At 36.1% G+C, this 12,104-nt stretch overlaps 1 protein-coding gene across 2 annotated transcripts in view; it reads left to right on the forward strand.

Annotated features, from left to right (window-relative positions):
- stom (stomatin) overlaps positions 1-12,104 on the forward strand; it is a 17,527-nt gene continuing 5,423 nt past the window's right edge. Inside the window, exons 1-6 of one of the 2 annotated variants that reach the window (XM_067424629.1) lie at positions 1-220; positions 1,184-1,216; positions 1,595-1,704; positions 4,452-4,524; positions 7,972-8,054; positions 10,987-11,190. In XM_067424629.1, coding sequence (XP_067280730.1) covers positions 160-220; positions 1,184-1,216; positions 1,595-1,704; positions 4,452-4,524; positions 7,972-8,054; positions 10,987-11,190 — 564 coding nt within the window. In that variant the 5' untranslated portion in view covers positions 1-159. The remainder of the gene's footprint in view (positions 221-1,183; positions 1,217-1,594; positions 1,705-4,451; positions 4,525-7,971; positions 8,055-10,986; positions 11,191-12,104) is intronic. The other variant, XM_067424630.1, reaches the window with a different exon arrangement.

Here is a 12,104-nt window from a genome sequence, read left to right on the forward strand (position 1 = left end):
CTTCCATTCAAAGGGGGGGCTGGGGACTGGGGACTGAAGCGCACATAGAGTCCGACATGTCCCGTGGAGAAAAACACTGCTGACAAGCGATCTCTTACTAGAAGTGTTTTGAAGATCTACCTCATATCAACCCTGAATAAATCAAAGATATCCCCTAAAATGGAAGATAAGAGGGAAACAGCTGCAATGAGAGAGCAAGAAAGGAGGGATCGACAAATAGGTTGGCTATTATTGAATTGTTGTTATTATTATTAGTATTAATTAATATCGCGTGTTTGCACCGTTTTTTTGTGGTGTGTATACGCTGCATTCAGTTCACGTAAAACGAATAAGCCTAAATGGTATATCGCCTAAGGTAAAAAAAAAAAAAAAAAATACACAGGAAAATATATATACAAAAATTGGCAGTAACGTTACGTCCATGCGTCCCCTTCTTTCCTTCAAGGTCTGGTATTATTGTAGTGCAGCATGGGTGTGTCTCTCTTTTCTGTTCCAAACTGGGAAACAACAGGTGCTCATATCACAGCAATATTAAAACGAGTCCTGTGGCACTCACCAAGAACTTATGTGTTATGGTGTGATATAATATAGTCGGATAGAGTATGTTTTAGTGTGCTGTTTGTTATATTATCATATGGTTATCATAATGTGTTATAGTAAAATATAGTAAAACAAAAATGCTTCTGCATTGATTAAATGTCTATAATTCATCTGATTGTTTGTGTTGAACAATATTTGGTTGTTATCTTTATCCAAAACTAAACACTTGGTCAACTCTCTGTCGAAATGTAACGGTTGATTTACACTATTATGACAGTATAGACAGCATGTGTATGACAGTATCCTGTCAAAATGTTTAAGATATAGTTCAGGAGGTAACTCAGATCATGTGGCTGGTGGTCAAAGATCTCGACTGCAATGCAAAGATTGTGAGGTCAGTACAAAATAGGGATGATTTAATCATTCTGCAATTACTGTGATCACTGTCCTGCTCAATAATCATATCCATTAGCATTCAGACTTGTTTTTCTCTGACTGTCCCAGCAGTAAATGTAATTTTCCATGGATGTATTTATCTGATAAAAGGCATGTTATATTCCTTATTAGGTCAAATGGGCTTGTAGACTAATAGCCTTAGCCTAGGCCACGCATACAGTAGCCTTACAGTTACATTTCTCTATAGATCGATGGTGTCACACAATTGATGATACTCCAGGTAGGTGAGATTTGGAAGCAAAGCAATGGCACTTTTATTTGTTTAATTTTTTTTCTAAATGTAGGGAAGTGTTCATTTGTTATTTGTGGCTTGATTTTATTGATGTGGGTAGAATGGCTAGAAGTGTTGTTCTTAGTGCTTGCAATAGTACAGAAGACCTTTATTAGATACATACATAAACTACCACTCTAAGGCATGCACTTCAGCTTGAAGCTTAAATTTTGTGTTTTTGCATGTTTGACCTTATGTAACCCATCATTTTTCTGAGGTATGTTAGGGTAACGTCTAATGTGCATTTGCGTGTGACTTTTGCTCTCTCTTTATAGTATAGTAATATAATCCAAGTTTATGCATGGGCATATTTGTTTTGCCTTCCAGCCTTGGAGAACACAGACAGTGACATTGGCTTGTGTGGATGGATCCTGGTGATTTTCTCCATTCTGCTCACGTTGCTGACCCTGCCTCTTTCCATATGGATGTGCATTAAGGTACTTAGCGGTGGTCCTTTAATTAGTTTGATGTCGTACGGATAGTGGTCAAGTGCATTCCCAGGCAGGGATGACCCACCAGAAACCAAAGCCTTTTCTTTGAATCTTTCTATATCAGGGTTTCCAAGGTCATTGAAAACTTTTGAAGTCTTTGAAAAAATAGAAACTATTTAGGGGGAGGCTTCTTTATACTGGGGCGGGCCAATACTGATAAGCCAATAATTATTTTAACATTTTAGCATTAATTGGCCAAAATTGAAATAAATATGAATGAAAAATAACTAGTGCTGCTGGGCAATCGATTTTTCACGTCCGGGGGGGGAATAGTTTTTACATAATTTATAATAATAAAAATAGTTTATTATGTATGTATATATATATATATATATATATATATATATATATATATATATATATATATATATATATATATATATATATATATATACACACTTTTATTCTAATGTAATAATTCAAAATAGTTATATTTAAGAAATATTTGCATGTATTTGCTGAATAAATAAATAAATTATATATATATATATATATATATATATATATATATATATATGTATATATATATATATATATATATATATATATATATATATATATATATATATATATATATATATATATATATATATATATATATATATATATATGTATATATATGTATATGTATGTATGTATGTATGTATGTATGTATGTGTATATATACATTTGTTATTATTATTTTATTTTTTATTATTATATCTTTATTTGACAGGGGACAATAAAATATTACCCCAGAATTAGCTACAAATCTAAATTTCATCTGTTGTCCCTGGACAGGAGTACACCAAATCATCAAAAACATACCATACAGATTAAATACAATAGAATACACGCAGTAAAAGAACATGTTATTAATCGTTTACCTTGTATAATTAATGATCACAAACCTGACTTGCCTTTAAAAAAAAATTCAAATACAATTTAAACTGGACATAGGTAGTACACTGTCTAATATTAGTTGGTAAACCATTCCAGTTATTTACAGCCTTTACAGAAAAGGCTGATCGACCAAAATCTTCCTAAAATGCACTTCACAATCACCTCTTAACGAGGCTCTTGTCTGTCTTAAACTGTCATTGCACAATGTAACAAACATATTTAGAGGTTGAGGTGTTATCATTCACAATTTTATACATTAAACTACAATTGTGACATATTACGAAGTTATTAAAGGTAAAAAGATTATGTTTTTGAATTATAAGACAATGATGATATCTGTTAGCCTAGAAATCTAGACGCACCCTAGCGGCAGCAAATCTAATCTGCCTGCGAGTGTCGTCTAGCAACTCTCAATACCCTTCTGAGCTGTAAACGCCAAACTCTGGTCGGACCAATCACATCGTGTATAGAGCCGGGGGGTGGGGCTTAGCATAATAACGACGGCCGAGTTGCACTCGTGCTTCTAGTAAACATAGAAGCTGGCAAAAGGCAGTCTTTCGAATCAGCTTTGACCGCGACTCTTGAAGACTTGGAGTTAAGCTTTTCTCTGAGAAAAGAACAAAGAACGGCACTGAAGTCATTCTTAAAAAGGGGAGATGTTGTCAATTTTTGCAGACCGGATACAGCGAATGTTTAATCTATCAACCGTCTATGCTATCAACGAGCTCCGTTTTACCTTCGTTGCTCTGGTTGGTGTAGCGCTATCCTATCGTGTGCAGAGGGAGTTTGAAAGACAACCGTTTATCCCGCCCCTCGGATTGAGCCCTGTCAGTGGGGAGTTTCCAGACCAAACATCTTGATGTGGTCTGGCTTGTCAGGCTAGATATCTGTTTGGTTTCTTAATAAACACTTTTATAGCACGTTTGTATAATCTATGTAAAGGTCTAAGAATAGATTTTACTGCTTGGGACCATGAAGTAATGCAGTAAGAGAAATTAGGAAAAATTAAAGAATGCAAAAAGGTTCTTGCAGCTTCTGCTGAAAGTTGACTCCGTATAAATGTAAAAATGTATAAGTTGGGGTGTAACTGCACAGACTTTTTTTAAACATGTTTTACAAATGTTAAGTGAGTGTCTAAAATAACTCCAAGATACTTAAATCCGATACAATTTGTAATCTTTCGCCATTTACTAATATATCTGGTATGACCTCCTCCCTCTTTCTGATCTTTAAATACATACAAGCAGTTTCCTGAACATTTAATGTTAAACAACACAGATTAAGCCACTATATATAAATAAATAGAAAAATAGAATCTTGTATATAATAATATACATACATAATAACTATATACAGAACACACTCCTATATTATGTAAACACAAACTTTTATTTTAAATGCGACTAATCGGTTGCCCTGCATTAAAAATAACACTAAAATTAGATGTTTTAGATGCTACAAGTGAATTTAGACATCACAAAAAAAAAAAAAATCCTATCAGTGATTGATACCTATAAGTTTCCCTAAAAATGTATGCTTAATTTGTTTTTACAATCCTTATTTTGAAATCATGACCGGTTGGAAAAGTAATGAAAATGAATTGATCAAAGTGTGTGAGAATCCCCAACTAGTAGTCCAACTCTTTTTCATGGGAAGTAAGAGCCCTTATCTTTGTCATCTTTAAAACGAAGCTGACTAAAGCATTAAAAAAGCTTGCCATGCAAAATCTAAATTGTGTAACCGTGAGGCCGTTTTAAACTGCTGTAATTTAGCTCTTTTTTTATGAGATAAATTACTTCTTGTTCCAACAGATAGTGAAGGAATATGAAAGAGCAATTATCTTTCGCCTGGGACGCATTTTACGAGGAGGAGCCAAAGGACCAGGTAAAATAGAAAATCTATATCATTTGATCATTCTGATTTAATCAGTGCTGGTGGTTTAATCGTATCATGTGATAAGGATCATGTCTGTAATAAGTGATCACACTTTTGCTGTTGTGTGTGTGTGTGTGTGTGTGTGTGTGTGTGTGTGTGTGTGTGTGTGTGTGTGTGTGTGTGTGTGTGTGTGTGTGTGTGTGTGTGTGTGTGTGTGTGTGTGTGTGTGTGTGTGTGTGTGTGTGTGTGTGTGTGTGTGTGTGTGTGTGTGTGTGTGTGTGTGTGTGTGTGTGTGTGTGTGTGGTTAAATGTGACATTTCTTTCCCACTCTACTTGTTTGCATTTGTTCTGTGGCCGTCCACCACTATCCCTGTTGTCACAAGGCAAGAACACGCTTGTTCTGTAGAGAAGCAGAAATGCTCTATTTTGCATTTCTGCCAAATAAACCTTTTTTTTCAGTGTCAGGATAATTTATTTGAGGATGATATACTGTACACACACGAAAATGCACATTAAATAATTGTACCTTGCTTCCTCTTTAGCAAATGTAATGGAAAATGTATTATTTTCAGGAAATAGGCATATTACCCAGTAATCACATGCACATTTCTGAGACGTGTGTCATATTACCTGGAAAGCATCACATTTTAAAGCAAGCGTTTATTTCAAGGGCACATAATGATCCTCCAAAACGGTCTGTGCTGTAAAATAGTAATTGCTATATAAAAAGGTACTAAAACAAAAGCTTGTAACTATCAGGTTAGTCACACACCTCATACTGTGTTATCATAAAGATCATTTGACCAGATAATGTCTGATAACCATCCATTTTGTTTGTGGCCCTGCTGCCATGGTGTCTCATTGCGAACTCTGGATCAGGTTCCACACAACACTGTGATTTATAGTATTTTCATGGAGGTTGATCTTGGCGACTGGGTATATTTTATTGTTTGGTAACTTAAGCTAAAGCACACACTGTATTGATAATCCTCCTCATCCATTCTTCTTCCGCCGCCGCCGCCTCCTCCTCTTCATTTTCTTCTCCTTACCTTCTCCTTCTTAAAAATGTTGGCAAATTCAATCAGCTCAGACCACTTTAACAAATGGACCATCCAAACTTTCGTTTAGAGATAAATTCAGCCTTTAGCTGTGCCCACATTCACCGCAAAATTTTGTGGCCAAAATCTAGAAATAAAAACGATCAAGACTTTCGTGTGAAGGCGAAAATGTTCCCACGCAAATTTCGGTCTTGTTCAAGTAGGTCACACGTCAAATAAATTTACAACGTTTACCAACAGAATTTAAAGAAAAGAAATTAAGGTATAAAAATGTCCAATTATAGGGATAGTTCAGTCTAAAATTAAAATTGTCATAATTTGCTCACTCTCAGGTTGTTTCAAACTTGCCTGAATTTATTTGGAAGATATTTTGAAGAACTTTTGTAGCCAAACAGTGGTCAGGCACCATTGACTATGGAACAAAAATTCAATGGATCCCAATGGTGCCCCACAAAGATTTTTCATTTTTGGGTGAACCATCCCTTAAATGGACATTGTTGGAACGTTTTTCATTCAAAGTGTAACCAACAATGATGACAACATTGAAATATTTGCATACTGCGGTTGCAACTGGTCTTCTTTCTTGCGTTTATTTGCATACTGAGTTGTGACATTCATATAAAAAAGGCACCGTAAAATGTTTAACCCTTTGCACAGGCAACAGGAAAAAAAGTTTAGCTAAAGTTTAGCTAAATCTAAGCATACCTAAATCAAAACTATTATTTCACTGCTTTAGCAAACGCTGCTTTTTCCTTTAGAATATTTAAATCTATTTGTTAAGTTATTAGTTAATGACACTAATCAGTTGTTGGGTGTCTGATGTATATGCTGTTGTTTTTTTGTTATATGAATCTGCAGGGCTTTCCCTCCAGGAATTAACTTATGATGGTAGTGTCTATTATTAGAGTTCGTCCACCTACTTTATCCCTCGTATACCCTAAAAGTCAACTGAGGTGTTTCATTTAGTAGTTCTTTTTGAGGCAATAATTCCTTCTTTATAGCTAGATGTCATTTATGCTATAGTTTAGGCCTGAAAATTAAGCTTGAGTTCTTGGTTCTCTTTGAGGCAGCTGGCTGGGGTCTGTAAACAATCTGCAGTGGCTCCTCCTCCATGGCTGTATTTAGAGTGGAATGTGAGTGGAATTTTACACAGTAGAGTATACAAACCTCTGAACAGACTAACAAAACCTGAAGACTGTTTGGAAACCTCCCATTTTATATTGTAAACTGCATGGATGACAAATGAAACACTAACTACAACTAAAGTACCAGCGAGCGCACACACACACCACACACAGACCTACTTGTCTTCCTCGTCACATATTGCCAAACTGTTCTTATTGTTCTGTTTTTCTTCATGGTCTTTTCATACTATATACTCAGTATTTTTTAGTGCCCTTGGCTGATTCTAAATAGATTTTTTAAATTTATTTAAAAGGTTTTAAAATTATTTTACTAACTATACTATATGTGCACTCACCATCACCGGCCACTTTATTAGGTACACCTTGCTAGTGCCGGATTGGACCCACTTATACCTTCAGAACTGCCTTCATGGCATAGATTCAACAAGGTGCTCGAAACATTCCTTTTTGGTCCATATGACAGCATCACAGTTTCTGCAGATTTGTCGGCTGCACATCCATAACGCGAGTCACCTATTCCACCACATCCCAAAAGTGCTCTATTCTGATTGAGATCTGGTGACTGTGGAGGTCATTTGAGTGTAGAGAACTCAGTCATGTTCAAGAAATCAGTTTGATGTGATTTGAGCTTTGTGACATGGCATGTTATCCTGCTGGAATAAGTCATCAGAGGATGGGTACACTGTGGTCCCAAATGAATGGACATGGTCAGCAACAATACTCTGTATTGTACTCATATTTTCTCTTTCAGACCGTTCTCTGTAAACCCTAGAGATGTTTATGTGTGAAAATCCCAGTAGATCAGCAATTTCTAAAATACCCAGACCAGCCTGTTGGGCATCAACAACCAGGCCGAATTCAAAGGCACTTAGATGACAACTGTCTTCCCCATTCTGATGCTCAGTTTGAACTTAAGCAGATCTTTTTGACCATGTCTATAAATAGTCTACATGCCTAAATGCTAAGTTTTGCCATGTGATTGGCTGATATTTACATTAAAGGGTTAGTTCACCCAAAAATGAAAATTGTGCCATTAATTACTCACCCTCATGTCGTTCCAAAGCCTTAAAGGGTTAGTTCACCCAAAAGTGAAAATTCTGTCATTAATTACTTGCCCTAATGTCTGTTAAGCTTCTGTTTATGTTCACTGACCAAGGTCTGTGTTGCCAGGGGTAAGTTTCTGATTAGTATTAGTGTCTTTTGCTGTTATGTGTCTTAAACCTTTAGTTGTATTTGTGTGTTGTCTCACTCAGGTCTTTTCTTCATCTTGCCGTGCACAGACAGCTTTATCAATGTGGATATGCGCACTATCACCTTTGATATTCCCCCTCAGGAGGTGAGATCACATGCACAAATGCTAATCTTCAACTTCTGCCTTTGTTTTAACCCATGATCAGAATCAATTGAATTGTGTCATTTTTGTTAGTATGTTTATACTTTTGCCACACAGTAATGTGCAGGTACTATGAGCAAGCTTTTTTATAGGTTGACAAAGTGCAAATAGGGGGTCGGAGCTTGTTTTGCCATTTGTGCCACTTTTGCTGCAGAAATTACACATATAAAAGTTCATTATTTTCCAAAATGTAATGATAAAAATTAAACTTTCATATATTTTAGATTCATTGCACACCAAGTGAAATATTTCAGGTCTTTTATTGTTTTAATACTGATGATTTTGGCATACAGCTCATGAAAACCCAGAATTCCTATCTCAAAAAATTAGCATATTTAATCTGACAAATAAAAGAAAAGTGTTTTGAATACAAAAAAAAATCAACCCTCAAATAATTATGTTCAGTTATGCACTCAATACTTGGTCGGGAATCCTTTTGCAGAAATGACTGCTTCAATGCGGCGTGGCATGGAGGCGATCAGCCTGTGGCACTGCTGAGGTGTTATGGAGGCCCAGGATGCTTCGATAGCGGCCTTAAGCTCATCCAGAGTGTCTTGCGTCTCTCAACTTTCTCTTGAAAAATATCCCACAGATTCTCTCCGGGGTTCAGGTCAGGAGAGTTGGCAGGCCAATTGAGCACAGTAATACCATGGTCAGTAAACCATTTACCAGTGGTTTTGGCACTGTGAGCAGGTGCCAGGTCGTGCTGAAAAATGAAATCTTCATCTCCATAAAGCTTTTCAGCAGATGGAAGCATGAAGTGCTCCAAAATCTCCTGATAGCTAGCTGCATTGACCCTGCCCTTGATAAAACACAGTGGACTAACACCAGCAGCTGACATGGCACCCCAGACCATTACTGACTGTAGGTACTTGACACTGGACTTCAGGCATTTTAGCATTTCCTTCTTCCCAGTCTTCCTCCAGACTCTGGCACCTTGATTTCCAAATGACATGCAAAATTAGCTTTCATCCGAAAAAAGTACTTTGGACCACTGAAAAACATTCCAGAGCTGCTTCTCTGTAGCCCAAAGTGGCTTGACCTGGGGAATGCGGCACCTGTAGCCCATTTCCTGCACACGCCTGTGCACGGTGGCTCTGGATGTTTCTACTCCAGACTCAGTCCACTGCTTCCGCAGGTCCCCCAAGGTCTGGAATCGGTCCTTCTCCACAATCTTCCTCAGGGTCCGGTCACCTCTTCTCGTTGTGCAGCATTTTTTGCCACACTTTTTCCTTCCCACAGACTTTCCGCTGAGGTGCCTTGATACAGCACTCTGGGAACAGCCTATTCGTTTAGAAATTTCTTTCTGTGTCTTACCCTCTCTCTTGAGGGTGTCAATGATGGCCTTCTGGACAGCAGTCGGGTAGGCAGTCTTACCCATGATTGCGGTTTTGAGTAATGAACCAGGCTGGGAGTTTTTAAAAGCCTCAGGAATCTTTTGCAGGTGTTTAGAGTTAATTAGTTGATTCAGATGATTAGGTTAATAGCTTGTTTAGAGAACCTTTTCATGATGTGCTAATTTTTTGAGATAGGAATTTTGGGTTTTCATGAGCTTTATGCCAAAATTATCAGTATTAAAACAATAAAAGACCTGAAATATTTCAGTTTCAGTTTCAATATATGAAAGTAAAAAAAATTTGAGAAGGTTTTTATATATATATATATATATATATATATATATATATATATATATATATATATATATATATATATATATATATATATATATAATATATATATAAATAAAATTAAGAAGTCTCTTATGTTCAGCAAGGCTTCGTTTATCTGGTCAAAATACAGTAAAAACTAATATTGTGAAATATAATTACTATATATATATATATATAATTTTTTTTTTTTTTTTTTTTTTTTTTTTTTTTTAAGCTGAATATTTGGTTATTAATATTTTTCTGGAAATTGTTATTTTTACATCCTTGCTAGTTAAAAGTCTTTCTTTCTTTCGTTCGTTCGTTCGTTCGTTCGTTTGTTAAAATCTTACATAACCCAAACTTTTGAAACTTATTTATAATATTCCCAATATTATTATTTAAAGGGATAGTTCACCCAAAAATTAAAATTTGATGTTTATATGCTTACCCTCCAGGGCATCCAAGATGTAGGTGTGTTTGTTTCTTCAGTAGAACACAAATGAAGATTTTTAACTCCAACAATTGCTCGTATAATGCATGTCAATGGGGTGTTTTTCTATGAGAGTCACTATGAGAGTAAAAAACACATAGACATACAAATCCATATTAAGCCCTGTGGCTTGTGGCGACACACTGATGTCTTAAAACACGACACAGTATTTGTGTAATTTTTTAACCTTGTATCTGCAAATCTCATCAAGTATTCCCAATACTGTTACTTCCATCGAAGAAGGTCAAAAACCTGGCGCAATCATAGATATATTAGAATCCTCATTTGTGCCTGCGTGGATCAGTTGAATGAGGCATCTATGTAAATATATCTATGATCGCACCAGGTTTTTGACCTTACTTGATGGATGTAATGGCATTGGCAATACTAGATGAGATTCGTCTAATATGAGGTAAAAAAAAAAAAAAAACTACTGATCTGTACTTATGCAAAAGTAGTCCAAGGCACTCGATGGGTGTATTGAGAAAGTTAAAAAGCCTTTATTTTTTCATGGCTTAAACATTTAAAAATTGGTGACAGATACACCTACGCGTTGCGGCTTTACATGCCTTTGTCAGGGTGTGTATCATACACACCCTGACGAAGGCATGTAAAGCCGCAACGCGTAGGTGTATCTGTCACCAATTTTTAAATTGCTGACAGATACACCTAAAATTGTTTTTCTTGTGTTTTTTTAAATTATTTTTTATTAAAAGGACCGTGTGCTTCCTTATAGGTTCTGACAAAGGACTCTGTGACAGTGAGTGTAGATGGTGTAGTCTACTACCGTGTTCAAAACGCAACACTGGCAGTGGCCAACATTACCAATGCTGATGCAGCCACTCGTCTGTTGGCACAAACCACCCTAAGGAATGTGCTGGGTACAAAGAACCTGGCAGAGATCCTGTCTGATCGTGAAGAAATCGCCCATAGTATGCAGGTATCACACTAAACACATACAAACATTGTAAAAACAAGAGTACGAATTTAAGGAATAGATCACCCAAAAATTAAAGGATTAGTTCCCTTTTAAATAAACTTTTGCTGATAATTTACTCACCCCCATGTCATCCAAGATGTCCATGTCTTTCTTTCTTCAGTTGAAAAGAAATTAAGTTTTTTTTTTATGAAAACAGTCCAGGACTTATTCATCATCTGGTATTGTCTGGTATCATTTAAAGCCCTTTGAAGCTGCACTGAAACTGTCATTTTGACCTTGAACTGTTTGGTGCCCACTGAAGTCCATTATCCTGGAATGTTTTCATCAAAAACCTTAATTTCTTTTCGACTGAAGCAAGAAAGACATGGAGATCTTGGATGACATGGGGGTGAGTAAATTATCAGCAAAAGTTTATTTAAAAGTGAACAAATCCTTTAAAGGGATAGTTCACCCAAAAATGAACATTCTGTCATTAATTACTCGCCCTCAAGTCATTCCAAAGCCGTAAGACTTTTGTTCATCTTTGACACACAAAAGGATGTTTTTTAAAACCACTTTGATGCTTCAAAAAGTTCATAGAGATTGTAAAACTAATCCATATGAATTGAGTGGTTTAGTCCAATTTTTTTTGAAGAGATTCATCTCACAATCTCTTGGATCTTTTAGAAGTGACCAAGTGGTAGTTGTGTGGCGGTCAATGGAGGGACAGAAATCTTAGATTTCATTAAAAATATATTTATTTGTGTTCCAGAGATGAATGAAAGTCTTATAGGTTCGGAACAATGGTGAATAAATGATGACAAAATTTTCATTTTTGGGTGAACTAACCCAAATATGACTAATCCTGCATCGAATTGGTTTCGGCTAGACATGATATAAACTGACATGTCTTCAGGCAGTACAGTCATCGCGGC

Source organism: Pseudorasbora parva, chromosome 18 (genome assembly GCF_024679245.1).
Source record: "Pseudorasbora parva isolate DD20220531a chromosome 18, ASM2467924v1, whole genome shotgun sequence".
Lineage (NCBI taxonomy): Eukaryota > Metazoa > Chordata > Actinopteri > Cypriniformes > Gobionidae > Pseudorasbora > Pseudorasbora parva.